This window comes from Denticeps clupeoides, chromosome 19, assembly GCF_900700375.1.
Source record: "Denticeps clupeoides chromosome 19, fDenClu1.1, whole genome shotgun sequence".
Lineage (NCBI taxonomy): Eukaryota > Metazoa > Chordata > Actinopteri > Clupeiformes > Denticipitidae > Denticeps > Denticeps clupeoides.
The window spans coordinates 10,069,912-10,094,044 of record NC_041725.1 but is presented as its reverse complement, the minus strand read 5'-3'; the positions used below and the strand labels follow the sequence as shown (position 1 = coordinate 10,094,044).

General features: G+C 43.6%; 1 protein-coding gene across 5 annotated transcripts in view; it reads left to right on the top strand.

The window, feature by feature from the left end:
* The window catches only part of nectin1b (nectin cell adhesion molecule 1b), a 142,194-nt gene that overhangs the window by 106,055 nt on the left and 12,006 nt on the right, over window positions 1-24,133 (top strand). For 4 of the 5 annotated variants that reach the window (XM_028961230.1, XM_028961232.1, XM_028961231.1 and 1 more), the window contains exons 6-9: window positions 8,695-8,842; window positions 11,716-11,805; window positions 17,926-18,019; window positions 21,322-21,423. In XM_028961230.1, coding sequence (XP_028817063.1) covers window positions 8,695-8,842; window positions 11,716-11,805; window positions 17,926-18,019; window positions 21,322-21,423 — 434 coding nt within the window. The remainder of the gene's footprint in view (window positions 1-8,694; window positions 8,843-11,715; window positions 11,806-17,925; window positions 18,020-21,321; window positions 21,424-24,133) is intronic. The other variant, XM_028961233.1, reaches the window with a different exon arrangement.

The window sequence follows — 24,133 nt, the reverse complement described above, 5'->3', positions numbered from 1 at the left end:
CTTGCAGACCCAGTGAATGATTCTTTTTTTTTTTTTTTTTAAGTGGGTCTCTGCATCCAGGGGCTTTTGGCTCCCTGCTCCTGATGACTTGAGGTTGTCGTGGCTCCGTGCCCTTCGCCATTCGCTGGGCCGGAGCAGGTGGCCTGTCACGCAGCTGGCAGCCAACTCCCCTGACTGGCCGGGGTGAGATGCCAAAGTCCCAGTTTGGCCATGTGAACACTCACCAGGAGCACTGGAGGATATTAAGACCCCCACCAAGCAGACACCAATTTAAAAAAGTTTACTAGCAAGAGCGAGATCATCGGGGAAAGCCTCCCAATTGCCACGTGGGAAGCAATGGGAATGTTGGCTCCCGTGCAGTGTTCCGGAGGAAACAAGGCTTTCGTTACACGTGCCAAATGCAATTGAAATGTCGTAACTGGACTCCATTGAGAAGCCTCCTTCTGGTTTAATGCCATCTGATGTTGACATGGAATTGAAGCGGGAACCGCGATTAGTCGGCAAAGCCCCTCGCCGGGTGCTGCTGTTTGATGAGGCATGTTAGGCCCCAGCAGGATAGTGACAGCTAGCGGCTAATGCTTATGCTGTGAACCTGCCTCCATTTCAATCAGCCCATGTGGCAGCATGGGGACAGATTGGCTCGGGGCTGGCGTGACCCGGGCCGTGTCCAGCTGGGGAAATGCTGAACCTTTGGCTCCCTCCCTTTCGCTGGCCATGTGTGTGACTAACATGGAGCAGGCTTGGCCATCCACTTTGAACCCCCACTGGAGAGAAAATCCCAAGGCTGGAAGAATGCAGGGCTTTTATGTGCATATCCAGGATTACAAGCTGTATCCTCCATGGCAATTTCCACAAGCATGGAATATCCCGGATAATGAACTTTCCCATTGCCTTCAGGCACTGCTGATAACTTAACATCATCGTAATCTTATCACTTTTAGTCATGGAAACCTACGTACATTATCATAAAAAAAGTCTTGAGCCACTCGTCATTTATGCATATTTTGCTTCTTAAGCAGATGATGAAGAGAGAAGTGACAAATTGCTGGTTAAGAGATCAGGAGGTCAGGAGAGAATGATATCAAATTGAGCAAACTGTAATTCAGAATAAATAATGTCGTATTTACACTGACACATCACATAAGTTTACATTTACAGCATAGTAGTTACAGGGACAGTCCCCCCCCCGGAGCGTGTCTTGCTCAGGGACACAATGGTAGTAAGCGGGATTTAAACCTGGGTCTTCTGGTTCATAGGCGAGTGTGTTACCCACTAGGCTACTACCACCTTGTCACAACATAAGTTGTGCAATCAAAAAAAAACTTTTGTTTTTCCAATTAGAATGCCTTTTTTGCATTTACAGTTAACAACATACACTAAATGTGAAATGACATTCTAAAATACATTGCGCAGTAAATCTGGAAGTAGAAATGCTGCTAGTGAGTGTCTACAGTCATATAAAATGGTGGAGGCCCAGTGCTTGCATGCAGCTACATGTCAGTCAGTGGTGTTGCTGAGGACCTGTACATATAATACCATATATTGGCTGTAAAGATTGCTAGAATAATCCTAACTCTCTTGCTAAATACTGTATTTTTACATATAGTTAAATTAATCACTGTACCTACTGTCTCATTAATGTACAGAGCAAGGGCATGTTCATGTGTTTATTAGTGTGCAATTAGGTTTTCTTACCCACATACCAGGTAATAATAGCAAGGTGCCATGAGGCAGCATGGCGATCACACTCATAGCTCATGGCAATGGAAGAGGGAAAAAGATAAAATAGAGATACTTTCGTGCTGCGAGGCCTCCATCTCCCCTCAGACCTCGGGCCCAGTCGAGCGCCCATTCCACCACTGTGAGGGAAATCAACCTGCCGCGCCTCAGCCGCATTACAGCCCCGCCGCCTCCATGATGGATCAGCAGGGAAATGGGATTCTGCACGCCTCCTGCCTGCCGTCGGGAATAACGCTGCTCATCAAGTCGGATCCCGACTGCAGGAACGCGGGGGGAGAGGGAGGAGAAAGCGCGGCCTGCAGGCGCGGTTAAGCAACACGGCCGCAGCTCTCAAGCCTAAACGTCACAGGTGTGACAGGATCCCGCTGCCGGGAATGGGGTTGTGTAACCAATCACAGAGGTTAGGTCCATCGGGGCCTGTTTCAGCCCTGCATTGATACGTGGGGGTCCGCGTTACCCCAGCGTTCAATAGCGGCAAACGAGGACAAACTGCTTCGCAATCCTACCAATATGAAACTGACCAAATGTTCAGCTTTTTTTTTTAACAGGAAGAATGATTGTGTAGGCTATAAAACGACATAATCAGACATTTTAGCGTCTAACTGCAGACATTTAGTTTAACTGCGCAGCTGGCGGGGTGCTAAAACGTGGCCCTCCACGTAGGCCAGAGCTCATACTGTAAAATGACCCGAATATGACTGCTGGCAGCTCGTACAAATTTACCCGAGGATAATTAAAACGTGGAAACCATAACAGGTTGGCCTATAAATCCTCTTTATGCTTAACCAACACCCCGGCCTATCGGGTGGCTCGTCGACTCCGGCGTGTCGCGGCTCTCGGCTCTGCTTGTTTCCAGTTTATGGTCCATCACAAGTCTATTGATTATAGACGCGCCGAGCCGCTGGAGGCGGAGCGACGCTCTTATCGCGCAGCATTGGTCCGTGGTCCGTAATGCAATCGGAGTGATGGGCCATTATGCTGTGCAGATAATTCACCGGCTATTAGGTCCCGCTATCACAACAGTCCCGTTATTCAGCGCTCGAGGCTGCTCCCGGGCTCGGGCAGGTAGGCTTTAAAGAGTAGAAAAGAAAAAAAGTTTGACGGCGTTGTTTGTTGTGGAGCCATTAATCCGCCGTCAAACTTCTTTCCCTGCCCTGGGCCGTGAGGCTATAAAGATGCGTGCCCGAGGATATGATTAAAGGAGTTAGCCGAGCTATCTCTCGGTGGCAGAGGAGACTCGGCGTGACAACACTCCGCCATTTCCACGCGGCCCGAGGAGGCACCTCGGGGGGCTTTCGGCGTGATTTCAGGCGGCATGGAGGCGCACCGGCTGCAGGGGAGAGTGGCCAGTATCATTTAATGGAATGTGCTCGCCCCTATAGCCATAACAATGGATCTGTGGCGTTCTGAGGCCTTCAATTTCCCTGCGACACATTCTCAGTTTAATTGAATCCTTTGGCACACATGTCCCCGGTACTGCCATGCCTTCTTGCATGGGGGCTAATTGAATTTGCCACTGTGTGCTTAGCTGTACATTTTGTGGGGCGGCATTGATTTTTCTCACTTCCCACAACCCTTTGTCTAGTGGATCTTGATCCAGACGGTTGGGTGTTTAATAAGTTGGCAGAGCATGCTGCCTCCCTGCATGGCGGCAAAATTGGCTGTATGTGTGATCAAATGTGTTTTTAATCACCTCTGCAATTCTGCTTTTCACTTGAAATTAATGGAATGCTTCTGAACCTTTCCATTTATTTTTTGAGCGCTATTTTATTTGTATTTTTTTTCGAACTCCTGACATTCACCCAGTACGGCAGCTCTGCCGACAGGTCCTTGATTCATTCAGTCTATCTTTGTGTACTTACTGCAGTAATATGCAAGCCACTGCATGTTAAGCAGGGTCATCTGGAGGGTTAAGGGGTGTTAAAGTTCTGAAATAATACACTTTTTAACTGAGGATGCCTTTCAGGAAGGTTTCTCATCTTCGAGAAGGTCCACAGCAGCGTCACCGCTCTTTCTCTGGGTTCTCTGGTTTCCGCAGAAAATATTTTGGACATATGATCTTTTATTACACAGTTATGTCTCTAAAGGCCCTGTTTTGTGGTGAAACTGAGAAACTGACTGTTTACTTGTGTTGGATCAACTGAGTTGTAATGCACGTCATCTGCCGCTCTCTGAGTGTTTGCACACAATTTCATCATATACTTAATTCATCACTATATATATACATTCTGTTGCACTAGCTGTCTCTGGTGGAAGATATTAGAAACTTAATCCTATGTTTTGTGGGTTTTTTTAAGGTCTTTGGAAGTCAGAGCTCTTGATGTCCTTACCAACTGCAGTTCTTGTTACTTTTGGTATCCTGCCTGCCTAATCACTGACTGAAACGAATTTGTCTGGAGAAACAGTCTGCTAATCAGCTGCTACATTTCTTTAGTGTGATAAACACAGTGCATAACACACTGGTTTGGCCAAATGTGACCTCAGTTGTTCTGTCCTTATACCATGCAGTGTCTATAGATCACATCAATAATGCATAGTTTGTTCTATGTCTAATTTTGTACCTGTACATTACATTCATTTGTTTAGCAACACTAAGCTTAAGGACAATGGGAAACATAGGGATACTTGGGATCCACAGACTGATCTGGTGTGGGATTGCCTTGTGTGGAGCAACAAAGTGGTCACAATGGATCTTCATCCTTATTATTTATTATGTTCTGGAATGTGTATAGGCCACAAAGTCACTCTGAAGAAGAGGTTTTGGATGGTGTCAGGTTGCCAGAGGAGTTATGGGGTTGATGTGCCATCTTTGATTGATTGCATCTGGCGTCATTAACCAACAAAATGAAATGAACCTTGAGCTGCACAGACTGAAATTACCAAAAGAAAATGCAAGATGTCAGTTTCGGAGAAACTCCTGGATGTCACAAAAAGTTGCACGCACGCCTGATGTCATTTGAAAAAAGCATATTTTGCATTATAGGTCACAAGACAGAATAAAATACCCAGTGCGGTTTGTCTGGACATGAACATTCATTTCGCAATCGAGAATGTGTGTGTGAATGCATGATTTTTGAAAAAAAGAAACCTGCAATGGATCATGCTCTACAGAGACTGTGCAGTTTTCAAAAAGAAATGATTATGTTTAAAGGTTGATGATTCCAGTTTCCCTGCTTCAGGTTGTGGATAATGACTGCTCCCCGATCAGCTCGCACAAGGCCGGCCCTCCCAGTGTTTGGATAACCCTTCATTGGCTTGAGCTCGCTAACTGCAAAACTGTGTTTCAGATCCAGATCACCTCCCTCTGGCAAATGTGTATTGCATAAAAGTGCAATCCAGTGCAATCCAGTGTTTCCAATAAAGTTGTGAAAAAACAGAGCGCTGCTGCATTAGTATTCCACGATGCAGCAATGTCTGAGCCCCTTGACGCCCCCCGTGTTGCGTCAGGGCTTCGCGCTCTGTGCCACAGTATTTACTGTCCTAAGTCACTCACTGTATGTGTATGTCCGATGAGGCCTGCATTGGCAATCAGCTCCATCTGAACTGAAGCAATGAATCAGCACATGAATAAATAATTGCCTGATTTGTTAACTGGGCAGGGCGAAGCCATTATTCCATTTCTCGATTGGAAATTTGACTGCTGCGGTGCTTTTACATCCCCAGCTGTGAGCAGAGTGACAGCGGTAGCACCACAGAGGCAATGGAAGGTCGGAAAAAAAGCAATCTGACCAAAGTGACACGTAATCGCTTACACCGCGGCGACATGCAGGCAAGTACAAAGTAGGGTGAGCCGGAGGAGGCGGAGGGGGGCCGGCCGGCACATTGTATTTGGTGGCGTTATGTGAAGTGGTCCTCTGTGTATCCATCATTGTGCTGGCGGGGAGCAGCGAAGCAGACAGAGGCTTTGGGGAGGAAAAATACCCCCGGGACTAAGGCCTTGTCCTGACAGCATTGAGAGCCACGGCTGGGCGATAATGGAGTCATCATGGGGCCTGGAAGATGGGCCCTCTCTAAAGAAGGAGCCGGAGTACTTAGCCATTCACTCCACGCTACAGGCGCAGTAGCCAGAGCCGATTTCAGCTCCCAGTACACCCTTTTCCAAATGTTCCACGCTGGAAGGAGGCTTTATTGAAGGATTTGACACAGTGACTACCCCTGCCTATTCAGAGAGTTCACAACTGAGTAGATTGTCAGCAAGATTTGAGTAAACTTTGAGTCATCAGCCCATCCACTGATTCACTAAAGTTTTGCTAGTTCCAGTACTGCCATCTTACATCTGATTGTATTTTATTTACTCCTGAAAAAAGAGGTTGGGCTAATACGGTAATCGCAATCCATTTAGCCATTTTCTAAACTCACTTATACTTGTCAGCGTTGCTGGGAATATGGGACTCTGTATTGTTTAGGGACACGATGGCAGTAAGTGGGGCTTCAACATGTGACTCTGCGATCATGTTTCCCACCAATCAAGTCTACCAATTTTGACCATTTGTCACGATGGAAGGACATGGCGAGGAAGAAGGACGCATACGCACAACGTCACGAGACAGGGGTTTAATACATGGTAGACAGGACAAGGGAAACATCACCAAACAATGACCCGACGGCGAACAGACACAAACAGGGTAGCTTTATACCATCATACACAGGCGATAACAATCAGGAAACACAATAACCCAAGACTAACCTGAAACTCCGGTCCGAACTCCGGACCGGACTGGATCATGACACCATTGTTTATCACCCTGCCAGTCTTAGTAAAAAACTTAGTACTTACATGCACACATCTGGAACTAAAAATGTGAACACTGGGAGGACGTGAAATCCTGCATAGGGAATCAAACCAAGTTCTCAGGACCAGCAACCATCACCCATGCCACTAGTATCCCATTCTGTTTTTCATTCGCTAAAGAGACGTACATCTTCCTTTTGTCTCTCTCAAGACGTAAGTGGAGCAAATGAGGCTGTCTGTGTGATTTCCTCCCAGGAAGGGTACTGCTGCACATTTCCTGCCCATGGCATTAATCAATCCTAATCACCCTTCAGTCACGAAGTAAAAAAAAAAAACTGTTATTTCATCACCTCAGCCGTGCTTTTATTCTGCCGGGAATCCAACTTCATGCACCGCCACAAGCGCTCTCATTTTCATTTGATGTGACGATTCTTCCAGAAGAAATGATTATTGTTTTCAATGCCATAACTTTCTCTTAGACAATTTCCCTTGTCTTTGTAAAGATTATTCTGGCCTTTGCCTTCTCGTTCATGCCGTATTTTACTCATAGAAAGGACATTGAAAAGGCTTGGATGTATAATTTCTGGCAACACCCGCACATTGCTCTGTCATTCTCAAAGGGAACGTAGCCACCAGACAGACTTTGAGAAAATGCGCTTTCATTTTCAAAGACTTCGGCGTTGTGCTGGGACAGCTGGGTTTTTAATAGGCTGCTGCATACGGTTAAAAGCCTACATCAGTCGGCGCGTCAGAGCACAAAGCCATCATTCTTTCACGGTTCTGCAGGACCCGTCTTATCACCAGCGTTGTGAACTCTTTCACAGATAAGCCTTCAACTGAACCGTGCCAACCACTTGTTACAGGGTCATTTGGGGGAATTTGATTGGACAAAGGCGAGTCGCCGTTTCCTTTTTTTTTTTTTTTTTGCTAAGCACTCTGCAGATGTTAGAAGACCCCGGGCCAGACATTTATCTTTGGTGTCTTTTACGACCCCACCAGGTCTGCAGCGATCGCTGAGAACAGCGACTGATGTGGAGATGCTAACGCAGCAGATGTGAGCTGTGTTGGCAATGCTGGCCGGGCGCGATGGTGGCCAAACAATTTGCCACAGTAAGCACCTTCCCCCTCTGCTGGGGATCACTTAAACTGCAATGGGTTTTGCAAAGGACCCCCGGCGAGGGGAACGCTGCCTCGTCCAGGGTGTCTCTCTCTGCCAACTGATTTTCCGCAAACTGGAGAAACTGTGCAAAGAGAAAAAAATAAAAAAATCCAGCAACAGCTGCTGCAGCCTTCTCGACAGAGTCGCAGTCGCTGTGCCAAGAAAGTGATCATGCTCAGAGGCAGCTGCTGGTTTTGGATACACGTGGATGTGTCTGAGAAAATGCACCCGCTAGGAAAAGGGCTTTTGTTCTTTTCTGCTTCCATGTTGGACGTGAGAACTTTTTTCCAACCCCCTCAAAAGTTATGAGATCAGCACGATTAAAAATGAATAAAACTGGGTAGTTCTGTTCTTATTTTCATGTGTGTTTAATAGTAAATGGCAATTTGCACAGAACATCTGTTAAAAATGAAACGAAATGGTGTATAATGGAAAAGTGATTATGTTCTTTGTAAACTATCTGATAAGACTGCTGTATCCTAATTGGAAAATGATTCAAAACTGACCATGGAGCATTGGTTGCACATAGTGGTTAACTATGCATTTTGCAGAAAGTCGGTGTGTATTTTGCAGGAAGATAATGATCTTTTGTTCTCAAGGATGATTTTTTTTTTTTTGATATTGGCAGGTCTGAGGGATCTGTGAAAATGTGTTAGTCATCAGATGAACTCCAGTACCGGGGGGCTGTTTTATTTGGCTTCACTTTCCCATATTCAGCACTTGTTGCTCTCATGGGATGAGAATTCTTGACATGGCTATTACAAAATAAACGCGCGGGTCTATCAAAGCGTAGCATCAGATTAGAAATGTTTTACCCCCCTCTGCAAATACCACGTCGGTAACTGAGCCAGCGCAAGGTAACCTAAACAATCCATTTATTTTTACTCATGAGCAGAGGCCTACTGGATCCCATGCAGGCCACAAATCAATGATTGTATGTTCTGCAATTCTTGGCTATTTTGGCTATTTTATACTCGCTTAGACAAACAGGGCCCATGAGGACAGGTTTGAAAAAGTTTAAAACAGGTTTAAAAGCTTCATTCTTCTGTGTCTCCCCTTGCAGAAAAGCCAATGGCACAGGGACCCCCTGGTGGCATCATCGGCATTCTGGGAGTGGTGGTGGTTGCAGGACTCATCATCGGCGTGGTTGTCACCATCTGCATGGTGTACCGACGCGGCCAGAAGACCCGCACTGAGACAGATAATGACCTGTGAGTATCACCGCGGTAACTGGTTAGCTCTCACCAGGACAACGGGGAGGGTGGGTTGGGAGGAGGTGGATGAGGAAATCGAATGTCGTTACCAAACCAGAGGTGACGCTCACAGAGAAGGGCCAATTTCCCAACTGAAATGGAACGGTGTGAGCCGATCCTGGATAAACGTCCCTCGGGCCTCTGGGGTCTGCGCTGTCTTTTTTTTCACTGCTCACGCCATTACTCAAACGCCACCTTACTTAAGGCAATGGAGCTCTATGCTACATCCATTTGCATTTGTCTCTTTTTTTTGATGTTTTGCTTACTTGGTAGTTGCCTGTTTAGAAGGGCCAGTGTCTTGATTGCCAAGCACGCTTGATTTGACCGCTTCCCTTTTTAAATGCAGGTGTTCAATCACTACTGATTGCACAAAGCACATCCTTCTTAAGAAGCAGCCCGCCAACTATTCCCACCCCCCTTCCCCAAATGCAATGCTGATGAATTAATAAGGATAAACAGCCCCTTTACGGTCGTCCATGTGAGTATATGCACATGCTTCAGAAGATTTAAGCATTTAATCATACCAAGGGTCAGCGCAGGTAATCTCCTGTTTCTATACTGAAAAGGCTGCAATTGAAGTTGGCTATTAGTCACTGATGTGAGTCTACAGACGTCAGTTCTACAAAATCCTCTCTTCTAAGGCAGCAAGGTCAAAGAAATTTCTGGAGTTGTAGTCAGATGTCTTACAGAAACTGTTCACCATGTTATACCATGTACTTATACAGCCCATACATGTGTATTTAAGGGTAGGTGTGGGGTGTAATATGGATTAATGGTAGATAAACGTTTCACTTTGATGTATGACTACATGTTACGCTGTATGGCATTCAATGTCTTTTGGGAAATGAAAATGCAATTTCCAATTTATGGAAACACGGAGTGTAAAATGCGAGTGCAGTGAGCTTTGTTCAGCTTTTGATTAGCATGCCGGAAATGTACATACCGCAGTGAGAGGTGCGTTCTAATCTTTCATATCGCTGCTTTCCCTTCAGACAGAGAAAGGCCTTGGCTGAATTGAAAAGAACCAGGTCGACGGCGTTGTTTGTTCTAATTAAGTAAGCAGAAAGCTATTATAAAAAGCTATTATAAACACATCTTGGCCTCTGAGCTCCACTGCGAGGAAAGGACGATTATTCGGCATTGCTTCCTTAAACACTGCAGCAATCTGAACAGGCCCTCTTTGGCCATTCAGTTACACACACACACACACACACTCACAATGAGAGAGAGCAAGGGAGAGAGAACTAACACACCTAATTTCACAGCTCTGATTATTTGGTTAATAAAAATAATGACTTTTGCAGTTAATGTTCATCAGGTGCAGCAAGGGTGAGATGGGAGGGGGTGGGTCTGCAGCTGTGTAAAAAAAAAAAAAATGGGAACATCACCAAGGCAACCAGGGGGCAAGGGTGCATGAAATCTGGCAGCATATTCACCTGAGTTCCTTAATGAGTTCAGTGATCAAATTAGGATGCTTATTTGAGAGACCCCATCCAAATCCATTTAATTGATTAAAGATTTAAAGGGCTGGTATTTCTATTAGGGTTGGGCAGCAGCGCCAGACCTGGGCTTTGACCTGGCGGCTTTTTAAAAAGACCTCTTCCTCTTTGCTCCAGGGACTTGTACAGAACTGTACTTCCCATTCGGATTGAACTGCCCTGTTCAGCCACATATGTCCACAGATTAGATGGGTGACCCCCCCTCCCACCTCCCCCCCTGCATGGAAAGGCTTTTTTATTATGCAGGTGCAGAATCCATATTTATTTTAATCTTCAGAATCCGTTATTGAGCCTTTTAATGTTACTTCTAAACTGATATAAATGATGATATATGTTCAAACCTTCAATATTTATTATTATTTGTATTATTATTTATTATTAGTTTATTAAATAATACATATTTTTATTATGAAACAGTAAGCTAATATTAATACAATGTAGCAATGCATGGAAAGGTGCACTAATCATTTGATAAAATGTTTATTATAAAATATAAAAGTGTAGTGGCGTGAGTTATTTCATGTATGTTCTTTTTATTTTTTTATTAGTCTATATGAAACTACAAAACATTTACTACATCAAACATATATGTAACATGTTAAAGTACAGCAGCATGTAGTGTGCATGGGCTTCCTTCTCATGGCTTGTGAGATATGTCTTTATAAAATAGGTTTAAAGTAATTACAGCATTTGTGGGGAAACATAAACAACAGAAAATTGATGACACAAGTTATCACCAGTCTATTGAAATCCTATGAAAGTGTTATCACTTGCAGTTAATCAGTTCTATACAGATAAATAAAGGTCCGGACATTGCCAAATATAGAAAAAAAAATCCTTTGTTTGAAATGGGATCTATGTGTGTCATGGAAACCCCTGTCAGGAACACCCCGGCTAGTGTACACAGTGAGGGTGCAGGCCGGGTAAGTTCTGTATACGATTTATTCTTTCTCAGCAGGCCTCAAAGCAGGACATCAGCTGAAGTACATTAATCAGCCCAATCCATTCGAAGCCACAGACAAGGAGTGTCTGTTCTCTAAACACTCTTTTCCCCCATTTCTTTTGGCCGCAAAACTCCGGCAAGTGCAGCCTCAGGTCTAAAGAGGCGAATAAAACACCTTCCTAGAGCGCTGGAGACACAAACGAGGTTGGCAGACACTCCGCTCCTCTATTGCGTTTGGACTCAGCTCTTTTTATTTCTTCCTGCAGCCTAATCTCTCTGCCTCTCACTCAGTTTCAGTCTTTCTCAGCCTGTTTCGACGGTAACAGCTTTCTTTGTCTTTCTCTCTCTCTCTCTCTCTCTCTCTCCCTGCCTTCGTTCTCCACCTTCAGCATTGCCGTGGCTGATAGTTGTGTGACACAGGCTCCCGTCACACAGGCACCGGCCACTCAGCCGCCCGAGAAGCCTGAATCCCCCACAAGGAAAGTAAAAATAAAGAAAGGAAAGGGGATGAAAAAATGTGATCGAGAAAGTACTTGACCTCAGTGTGACCTCCTGCAAGCGCTCTTGCAGCGACTCTCCCATCCCGGCTTCCCTTCCCTTTGTGGAGTATTTGGAGCATGGTGGTCTTTAACGCTCTGCTGTGTTTGGTGCAACTCGTTAGCTCAGATGGAGCTAATGAATAAGCGGCCACGTCATGGTGCAAAACACACTCTGCATATGTGGGGCAAGGAAAGGGGCGTGTCGGGCCGATGGGGGATAAAAACCTTGTTATATAGCCAAGATGTATCAGCCAAGATCAAAACTATTTTAAAACAGTAAACAGTACCCGTAGGCTTACACATTGAGGATAAGACACCTTTTTATCAAGATTGCATGTTGCTCTTGAGCTTTTGATTGGTGCAGGGAAATGTGGAGTACAAGAACAGAAAGTTCATTAGTGGAATCATTTCTAATTGACACGCTTCCCTGTAAATACATAATTTCTGAGTAAAATTTTCACAGAGGCCATAATTGCAGACCATGTTATGATTGCAATAATATATTGATGATATATTATGCAGCGTTCTCAAGGTCCTTAATGATTATGTGTAAGTGTAATTTGTATTTGCAGTGTAATCCTATATACATGAGTACATAATTACTGGCAGTAGGCCATTATATAAATAGGCAGAGAATGTTGGCACATGGCGCAGTGTGCTAAAGCGCAGACTTTTTTGCATCAACGTGCATGACATTTGGTGTGAGCATGCTTGGTTTTGGTGTGTTTCCTTGTTGAGCAGTGTGTAGTGTTTGGCATGAAAAAGTGTCTTTGTGATGCGATGCTGAACCTACTCATCTCTGCTTTGGTCTGGTTAAGAACAGACTGCGTGTTGGCCTTTTTGGAATATATGCAATAAATATATATGTTTATTGCAACTGGTGACATCATTTTAGATTTCTCTCTCTCTCTCTCTCTCTCTCTCTCTCTATCTATCTATCTATCTATATATATCAGTTTGATATGCAAAATAATATATATATATATATCCTATTTTGCATATCAAACTGAAATTCTACCAAACCTTTAGTTAAAGTTTTCAATGCAATTTTTCAGTTCTAGGTTATTAAAATGGTAATCAAGGCACACTATGTGTTGACAGGAATGCCTGCTCTATGAGGCATGGCCGTATTTGCCTCCAGTGGGACCCGACATGATGAGTGTCAGGAATGGTCATTTCCCATAATTCATTGCCCTGGTGGAAAGCTCATTGACACAGCAGTCAATCTGTGATCAGAATGTATGAGCTTTGTCAGAGTCGCCGTGCACCAGGCCACCGTGTCCGACGGCCGCCCCCCCGTCCGCAAGCTGCGTGGATGATGTATGACGCCCAATAGGCTTCCTATACAAACAATCACCGCGGCGAGCGCGGCCAGCTCTCACACCAGCCTCGGGGATTACGATATTAATGACTGCATTCCAGTGTAGAGCCAGGGCCGTTCAGCATGCAGATGCCCACCAAGGCGCTGCGGTGTCTGTTGCCGTCAAGCGGATAGGTGATGTACTGTCACGGCGTGAGAAAAAAAAAAAAAACTTTATTATGACGAGCAGCAGGACAAGAGGAGATAACAGAGACATTTATTCTCTTAAGGACACATGCACGAGCTGCACTCTTGTCGTGACACCTTGAAGAGAAGAAAAAAAGAATAATATACTTGGACGTCAAAAATAAATGGCCATTCAGCCTCAGAAAACAGTTGTGCTGTGGTGATATAATGCACACTTGAGATAAATGATAGGCGTCCTATATTACTGTGGTCCTGAGATGTGTAGGGTGTGGCAGGTGAAATCAGTGGCCCAGTTTCTACCTCCAGGGTGGTTTACATAAATCAGGCATATTTACGGTGTCACATAGTGGAATTTGTGACAAGCTTATCCCCGCTTTCCTCGCACATTTGAAGCTGTAATAAAAAAGGTTGAGATTTTTAGACAGTTGTTAACCAATAGTTGGGGTTGAAGTTTTACTTCCGACTCACCATGTTGTATCAAGACAACTTGACATTTAGTGATAGAAGGTGTGATGTTAACAGAAGTATTTCATTGGTCCACTTTACAAGCAAGCGCACCATAAAATGCAAATGAACACAGAAAAGCCTAAATATACAAATTTGACATTGAAATTACAGTGCGGCTTTCAGTTTACCCAATTATCTGTTTTATTTCCTAATTTCTCTTTTCGTGATGGTGTCATCATCTCACAATCAAGACAATTAGGCAGGATCTGTTTCACATTTGTTTCAAAATTGCCTATATATTTCATTTAAATAGTATTTCACACGTAAAAGGGAATCAATTAATATAAAATGGTTCCGAATGTCTGTTTGTTGTCCCTCCTAGACAGATATATAACTAAGGTCAATAGACTGTGCAGGATTTTCTGTGCTCCTTTTATATTTGTCTTGATAGCCAGTAGATGAGTTGCCAGACCCCTGTTATGCAGTGAAACGGTGGCCCACCATTTAAGGAAGATTAAAGCCAGACAAAACTCAATGGATAATTTGCTCTTTGAGATCAGATTGTATTTATACCATCACGCAATTAAAATGATCATTAGCATTTAAATTGGCAAACAAGATTGCGATCTGCAGAAATCAATGCGGGTGGCAGGGATCATCTGGAGCGCTACATGTAGCCTCCACTGGGAGGACTCAGGTCGCAGTCGTCCCCAGTTCAAACCAGCTGTCCCTGCTATTTTTATCCTATACATTTTAAACAGAGAGACAAATATGCAGGCATGGAAGGGACGTCTCAAAAAAATTCCTCTCTGATAACCGTTCTATTTGTTCTTTTGTCCAAAAAGTAATTAACTTTTTTCATGCGTTTTTTTTTCCTGTTAGCACCGAACTCCCGTAGATTACTGCTTTCAATTGAAGGATTAGTTATGTTTACTCTACAGCCCCTTTATACCTCTGCTGCGCTGAGCCTTTTGTGGCAGTTAAACCAAGAGAGACGCCGACTCCTTGAGCTGTGTCCGCAGAATAAAATAAAAGCAGACGGTCTCCAGGTCCAGCTATACCTGTGTCAAAGCCTGGAGAGGGAATTGTGTGGCATGTGAGGAGCACCCCATTTTCATGCAAGAGTAGGTGAACTTTTGGGAAGTTGGAGAAATGGTACGATTTAGGACGTGTTTAAATGTATTTAACGCAACAATGTGATGCCTATTCTAATGTAGAGGTTTAACGTTTTTAAGCTCATGCCGTATGCGCCCCCTCATAATCTAATCGGCCCGGCGTGTTTCTCGGATAATCACCCGAAGTTGAGACCTTTCAGCATTTGAAATTCCTTTTTTTCAGACAGGGAAGTTTCAGCGCTAATGTTGTAAGGCAGTTGGGGGAAAGAATGAGCTCTGTACAGCCGTAGGTTTCTCCTTGGCAGCCTCGCCTTCTGATTCCCAGACTGTAGAGTGATGGAGGGGGTGATGACAATGGCTGGTGGAGTTTTTTTGATGCAAGGTAGTTACAGCCAGCTCAGCTTCTTGTCTGACACATACAGTTTATTGTAAATTGTTGGTCCATTTGTGATGCAGACATGCACTAATTAGTATTAATTACTATCTGCGTATATATAGTACAAACTGTGACTCAGTCTCTCATACAGAAGACCAGAGCAGCAGAGCAGTAGCTTTAAAACAACTCGCAACCTTCAAAGCTGACCTTCGTCTGCAGGCCTATTGATTTGTTTAGGCGCGGCACTCTCTGTCTCATGACCATTGAATCATGCAGGTCCTCTTCTTCTTCTTTCCCAAGCTTTTTGTTCTTCCTGACACCTTCTTAATTCGTTCAACAGTGAACCCCAGGACTCTTACATGTACGAATCAGGTGACTTTTTCCATCCCTCAGCTGGGGGAACAGGTAAAGCGCATAGTAATTTATCTAATTGGATCAATAATGGACTCAATTTTCTTCAATAGAGAGTTCACAGAGACCCAAAACAAGATCAAAAAGGATAGAAGTTCCTTGTTTTTTTTTAGCTTAGAAAGACTGGCGCAAGAAAGGAAGAGGGGGAAAAAGTCAGTGAATTATTTAGGGCCCTTTCATTATTGTATTCCTTTGAAGGGAGATAATGGGCTGCCTGCATCACACTGGGTCTGTCAGCTCACATCATTCCACCCCTTTCCCCCGTGTCTGTGACCCGCGTTTTTTTTTTATTCAGTCACACGCCATTTGCACATGGTACGTGATGCATGTTTTGAGTGAAGTGCAGACTTTGTGAATGGTAGCGGTAGCTTTACCTGTGGGCCGTGACAGGAGTGACGTTCACCGGGAGGACGTTTCTCCTCGTTCTGTCTGGACGCCTGTGTCCGTGCTGCTGCTTTGAGGGTAGGAGGCAGCAGTGGCTTCATGCCTTTTGTAAACAGAGGATCCTCTCTGCCGTGGCTTCAACCAATTCTGACAGGCTGAGCACTCTCTCTCTCTCTCTCTCTAACCTCAGGAGGTTGTGGTATATGTGCAACGTGATCACAAAAATAGATAATTAAATAAAAAATTCATGCTGGCAGGCAGAAGGAGACAGAGAAAACGGACAGCAGCATGAAAGCCTGTTCGTCTCTAATAAAAACAGAGGGCCGGCCGAAACAATATAAATATGATGTGGAGCTGCCTTTTGATGCAGATGAATAAATTGCAAAGGCAGAGCGCTGCACAGTAGCTGTTATGAAGAGATGTTAGGAAGTGCACTTCCTGCTCTGCATGTAATTCAGCTGCATTTTAACAACCCATCAGCTGCCACTTTCCATATTTAAACATACACCACGACACTGTAGTATCGAAATGAATAAGCTCCGCAATTATTTTGAATATTTTAATACTGTTATATTATTAACAGCCACAATCAATAAATAAATAGTAAATAAATAAGTAAATAATGCCACTACTACACTCATCACAAATGTAAATATGATTATTATTATTATAGATGATAATTTTTTTCATAAATTATCCAGTCTGACAGTTTATGCAACATTTAACATTAAATGTAATCATGGTGATTTTGATGTGCGGTTGTTCATGACAGATGGAAAAATGTGTGTGTGTGTGTGTGTGTGTGTTGGCATGCTTGAGACACGTGTGCACTTCATGCAGCTTATCAGCACTAGGCGCAGTTCAGACCTGCTGCTGAGGCGTGCGACTGCTGCCTGCTGCCTGGAAACAAGGTGATATGAAGCGGAATAAGACGAACATGAAAGTCAGGATTAAGAGGGCCACTCACGCGACTGGAGCTCAGGCCTGGTGAAAGGTCATGGCACAGGGAGGGCAGTTCACATGCAGATAAACACGCCGGGCTACGATGCATTTCTCATCAGGGCACGGCACGTGATATCTGGCTGCTGCCGTGTTTGAAGGCATTTTTCTTTTTGCTAATAAAAACAGCACCTTCGCCCTCAGCTTACCTGTCCATCACCCTTATTGTTTCTGTGGTGTTTTAGCATCTTCTCGACACGCCTGGCCTCTGTGCTTCTCGTGCCTCGTTTGGAGGCTCTGGCTCTATGTGAAATGTGCTGAAAAACACGGTAAAAACTGTGGTCTCTGCTGCAGCAACGTCAGAGAGGACGGATTAGTGATGGAAAGCAGGGAGGTGGCACCACTTCCTGTCCAGCTCCTGCTGCGGCCTGCACCCAGCCGCCCCGGAGCAAACGTCAAACAAACAAGGCCCCGGCGCAGCGGGCAGCCTGTTTGCCTGGCCCCGCAGGCGTGACTCAGGGGGGCTCTCGCGGTGCCGCGTTCGCTGCCGCCCTCCTCTTCTCGGCCTCTCTCGCCTCAGTATCCAATTACAGTCCGGCCTCATTACCGCACTCTCTATTATCGGAAAGCGCCATTGAAAGGGCACCGAAAATGACTCGGGCTACAACAAAGCTGTGAGCAGGGTGTCTATCGGGGCCCCGAATGGCAGCAGAGTGATGGAAATTCCTGGCAGGACTCCTCATTATCATGTGCCACACAGGTTGAGGGCCACGGCGAGTTGAAAGCCCTCCACCCGCGGGCCGAGTGTCACTTTGAACATTCCGTTTCTATTCTTCTTCTTTTTTTTTTTCCTCTCTGCGCCCTCGCTCTTCCACCAACAGGACGGACCTCCCACCAGCCCACAAACCAGCGCCTCCTCCGCCCAAGAAGAAGGGTGGCGACCTGAAGGGCCACGTGACATCTGATGATATCCAGGTATGGCACTTCCACAATCACACAAGCACAAAAAGACAGGGAATATGTGGACAGAGCCTCACTGAACGAGAGCCTGTCATTCATTGCCATATAGTCTCATAGCAGAAACACACACCAAAAAACAGAACCACTAACAAGCCATCAAATCCTGAAACAAGAACATGGGAAAATGTTCTCACATCGGGAGATATTTTGCAGTATTTTGCCAGTTTGTGCTGTAATAGAACTAGTTAAAAGGTCAACTCATGCAAAGATGAGCCAGTTTGCAGTTTTGCAGTAAATAGTTCAGTATCTGAGACTACACTTGTTATAAAATCGATTTAAGCAGATGCTGGGTGTCAGTACACGATGCATGCTGGCCACTTGAAATCAGCACATGTGCCAAATCCATACCCATTAGAAGAATTGCTCTGGGATCAAGAAGACAGTTTGCTTAATCTGGGAATGTGCCACAGGTCATGTCATAAAACTTCAACATTCATCATTTGCAAATTGTTTCAGCACTCACAAAAATTCACAATCCGTGTTTAACGAATGCCACTGTAAATACGGTCCCCTGCAAAAGATTTGGAAAAGCAAGGAGAATTCTTTTTTTTTTTTACATGAACTCTCATCTTAAGTTTCGGTGTTCATCCATGAAGACTTAGTTTGCAGACTGTAGGTATGTGAATCAAGCAAAATGATCTGGAAAATTATTTAGTAATTTTTTTATCATTTTCTGGCTTGTATAGATATCATGTTTTGCAGCGTATGAGGACAACATTCAGGCAAGGTCATGTTTAGTTGTCTAGCAGTGTTGTGCCATCGTGGCATTTTTTTCGGTGCAGGGTTATGTGGAGAGCTGGTTTTGACAAGGCGGTTAATTGGACATCTTTTTGACCTTTAAAGAACAGCGGCTAATGAATGCGCTACGCGGACCGGATGCGTACAAGCGGCTCCGCTAATCCGCATTTATGCATAAAGCTGCTGTGATAAATCAGCAAATACTAGACTTTGACGCCGCTGGCGCAGAGTGAGGTGGCGAGATGTGCAGTAGCCTTCCCCGCACGGCCAGTCTGCATTTGCAAATGGCGTCTTCTAAATGCCTCGCCCTCCCGAGTGCAACATCACGGACGCGCCCATTTTAAAATGCCTCTCCAAAGTGGCCCTTGTTCTTGCTCAGCAGCAAGGAGGATGTTTGGCGGCAAACACTGCGTGCAGCGGTTGGCAGGGAGGCGGAGCAGAAAATAGCATCAGTGTGTTACCTTTACCTGAACCAATCGAAGGAGCATGTACTGATGCGAGGATCAGAGACCATGCGTTTACCATCGGGAGGCGTCACTCAGCGGGACTCCTGCACACTTGCACGGTGCGGCGAGGGCCACGCCGGTCGGTCTCCGGCGCACCACAGCCAATGCTGTTTACATTTTTTCTGCCCCGTTCTCATCTTCTTTGTGCTTCTTTGGCTTTTTTCATGCCAACATGTCAGAACTTTCTTTAGATCTTGGAGGGTCTTTTTTTCCCCCCTCCCGTATAGACAACCCGTGCAAATCCTGGGCGCCAAGCCGGTTGACCTGTATGGATGTGTTTCCTGCCACGCATTTTAACATGTCTTTCATGTCACGTGAAATGGAGCAGCCGAACGTCAGTCTCTGCAGGTCTCAGCAGCATATAGGACAAGCAGGTGTAGGGCTTCCGTTTAGAGCCGGCAAAGGCTCTATGCCCATTTTCCACTGCAGGACAGTTTCCTTCATCTGAAATCTTCAGCATTTCGCATTTCCCTAAGATTTACAACACTTTGAAATATGAAATCTGACAGGAAGAGGGACAAGTGATATGAAATATGTTATTAACAAAAGACAAGACTCAGGAGTGACCTGCTGTTTTTCTACTGTAATTGCTTGTGCTTGAAACTAAGATGTGTTCATTTTCGTTCAGGTAGAGGGCTGCCAGCTGTTTCACATTCTTTAGTACTTTTTGGAGAAAAGCAATTTGATTACAGCTGAGGATTTTGTTATTCATCCATTTATTAGTTACAAATGAGAATATGAAAAATAACTGTATATGTAGTGTATACACACAGATATTGAAGTCATTTAAATCTAGTCCACAAAACTCAAATAATGCCCGCCTCTGCCTTTCTGATAAATTATAACTCAGCTCAGCTTAGGCCTCCAACATTTAATGCTAATGTTGAATGATTATACAATAGTTCCCATTAAAAAATGCATAGGATTTATTTTCTACATTAAATATATATGCAAAGAACCCTAGTCAATTGAACCTATGTGTTCATAGCTTGTATGTCATAGATATTTGTTTCTTTATATACAGAAAATGACTCTCCTCTAGTGCATATTGATCCAGGTAATGGGTTCTTGGAAACTGGAGCATTATTCTAGACATGGATTATAACAGATTCAGTGAGAACATTTCAGGATGAAAGCCTTTCAAAAGCTTGACTGAGACTGGAGAATGTGCATGTGCTTTGAAATCTCTGCACCTGCAGCAGCATCAGCAGCCTCCTGGGCTCACATCTCAACCATCACTTTCAGTCATTCTAGTGCAGGGAGAAAGCAAAAAAAAAAGTTGGCTAGTGTAGCAAAGCAGTGGCAAATCCTTTTATTCTCAGTATAAAATGAATTCTTTTCACAAGGTCTCAGGATATTTGGTGTAAAGCTGAAGTCGTCTTTACGCTGAATAGATATCCCTCTGAAATTTGACATAGTCAGGTGACGATTGGCAAAAATCTGTACTCACAGGCTTCCCATGCAAATGGAGTACTATTCAGTCACATCAAACCATTAAAATAGCCCTCCTAACAATACCAGCTGCACATCAAGCACATGTGTCTATTTAAGTTTTTCGGATCTTTATATATTTATATACACACACACACACACACAGAGAAGGTACAAAGGTGCGCTGTTATATTCAGTTCAGGTAAAGGCTGTGTGTTGTTCTTCATTTCACTTGAGCAGTGCCCTTATGAAATATGTGGATGTCTGAGTGATACATAGTCCGGTCCTTATTTAAATCTTGTGAAAGAAGCTAATTCCATGCACATTGGTGATATCCCAGTGATGAACAGGCATTACCCAGCATAAGACAAAGTGGATCTACTGTATGACAAACCTAAAATTCTTCAACTAACAGAGAAAAGTGCTAATTGTTGTAGTTTTGTTGAGATTGAGAACCACTGGTAAACCACTTTACATTTCTTGTCCTATTTAAAAAAAGGTTTGATTGACTGGAAGATTCTGGATCCTCTTTAACTTGGCTTGATGGTCCTCATCTAACATCAGCTGTCATTTCTGTCACAGGTTGTCCACCTGGACAAGGAAGAAGAGATGCAGAAGCTTCCTCTCCAACCCCCATACTATGACATGGCTCCTTCCGAGTCCACTGCCTTCACCGATAAAATGGTGAGTTGCGCTGCTTCCGAAAATCGGACTTACTGCTGTTCATGGTTATTCTTTGGTGTACCAATAGAACATTATTACATTTTACACTTGTGTTTCTTTATTTATTTACTTATCTGTTTATTTATTGTAAACATCAGGTCTTGGTGTGATGGGTTTTTGAGCTCCAAATCCAAGCAGTTGTTCAAAATATCTGAACTGTGGACCTGCATTTTAGGCATGGACTGGTCACGTATTCTATTGCAGAAAAATTAAACAATGATGAGTAAAAGTGAAAAAAGGCGGGGAAAAAGAAGACTAGGGACCAACAGCTTTTCATTTTTCATCAGTTATTTCCAAACCATCTTTACACCATTCACCTTCCATCCAGCACCCATTTCACCAAATCATCACCATCCTCAACCTTTGAGTGTGTCATTAACCCCAACAGCCCAACCTGCTGGTCAGGTTCTTGCATACCTGGTCTGATGTTGTAGTCATTTCTAAAAACTATGCAAGAATTGTCCAAGAGTTGCATGATGTAAATGCTACTTATGCCATCATTGCCTTTTATTTTGTCATCAAATCTACTTTCTTCTCAGCTATATTATTTATTAAAATTGTCACATTTATTTACTTGTGGGTTTAATCGGGAAATATTTTGAGATATATACCATGGTATACAGTGTGACAGTGTTTACTATACTTCTTTTGTTTACCATGATGCTGAATACAAAGCTAAATATAAGGTTTTTAAGGAAAGACAAATTTTCTCCCTCATTTTTTTCCTCCTCAAACTAATTGCACTGTAATTTGGAAATCCCAGAGCGCATTGAGCGTTTTGAGATTAATGTAAACACAGACTAATTCCACACTAATGCTCTGTTTTCATCATCAATGGAGAAAACTAAAAAATGCTCTTTCTAAAATAACCTGTTTTTATAATAGTACAGAGGGGAAATATTATAACCATTATTTCTCAGAGCATTGTTTTGAACTGTAAGCAAATCATTGACCTAACCTAATATGCCTCATGCACAATCCATGGGGAAAACTATGTTAGGTTTATTTTTTTTCAAGGTCTTACTTTACTTTACTTAGCAGACGCTTTTATCCAAAGTCACTTACAAGAGGAAGACACCAGCAATTCTCATTCGGTTTCTATAGATTTTGAGTTACAAACCTAAGAGCCCTGATAAGGCCTAACTTGTCAGGAAAAGAAGCTTATCCTTAGCTTATCCTTGTGCTTTTTCACATCCGTGTTTCTTTGCTTTATTTTTTCCTGGAGTTCCCCATCCATACATCTTTTAAAACTACTAGTTTAGTTTGTGGGTTCGACAGAAGCTAGAGCCTCTACCAGCAACAATGTGATGCTGGGCAAGGAAGGAACAAGCCCTGAAAAGGGCATAAAAAATTTAGCCCCAGACTCCCATGTGTAGAAAATTAACCTGGAGAAACTCAACCCAGGGTGGGACTGTTACTACTGAGCTACCAGATTTTATAAAAAACAACATAGAGTGTAGAGTAAGGTGAACAAGACATATCATAGCACAAGAGATGATGGATAAACCACAGAAGACACTGTATGGCCAGAGCCTTAAATAAGAAATGAAAACCTCTAAACACGGGGAACTTCTGGAACAGGGTTGAGAACTACAGCCCTGTTTCACTGTCTGCTGTTAGGAGTAGAGGCTTATATCAATCAGCCTGCAAATCGTTCCGGTTGAAGACTCCAATCAGCTAGTTAACATTGATGCGAATTGCCAACTGCTTTCCGAAAAGGAATTTCATTTACATGAGATATGCATTCAGATTAAACATTTTATTTATATTCTGCAAGCCTGTGCTGATTTCTGATATGCACCCATTCACCACATTGAATCGCACTGAGAAGGTAATCAGATGGGGGTTGTTACATGGTTATTCCATGCTGATATTTTTCTTCAGGTTCAACCTGATCCTTTCTTTCCAGATACAATTTCATTACAAATATATATATTTTCCAGCAAAGCCCAAAGTCTAATTATTAACTGGCTAATTCAATCCATGGAAATGTTGATTCTGAGACACTAGAACTACTCCCATATTAATTCTTTATTATTACAAGATCTCTTCAGAAACTGGTATTTGATCTACAGCCCAGATGTGCCAAACATGCTAATTTCTGTAGAACCTGTAGAACCTACTTCAGAGATCACCGCATGGGTCTGGTATGCACTTTGGGCTTGGATCATCTCTTCTCCACAAGGTTTTGCCATTGCAGCAGTAGGCCTTTGCACTGCACACTGCACTGTGGCAGGAGCATCTTAATTCTCTCTCTACTCTCATGTGTCAAATTCAGTGTCATTAAGGCCTAAAAATGTTCTAATGGTAGTGATTCGGTGTTGTGTTGGGATTAGCTCAGCCTGCGGATGTTACACATATTAGTCGGTTTGCGGATAAATGTTTTCATGTGACGTTTCCTATGACATCGTACGACGATATAGATTGTCAGGTTTCTTTGATGTGTTAAAAAGAAGGACGAAAACGTGCTTGGATGAAACGTAATAACTTTGATTTGCTCAAATGAGTACCGTGTACAGCTCTTAATTGACTTAAACACTTACAAGGTTATTGGGGCTTCTTAGTGTATTTTTAATAGAGAGGGTTCATGCCAGTGTTGTGACACTAAAACCTCATGTATATGCAGACCTTCTGCCTCTGCTCTGGTCTGACTTCCAAATCAATACACATC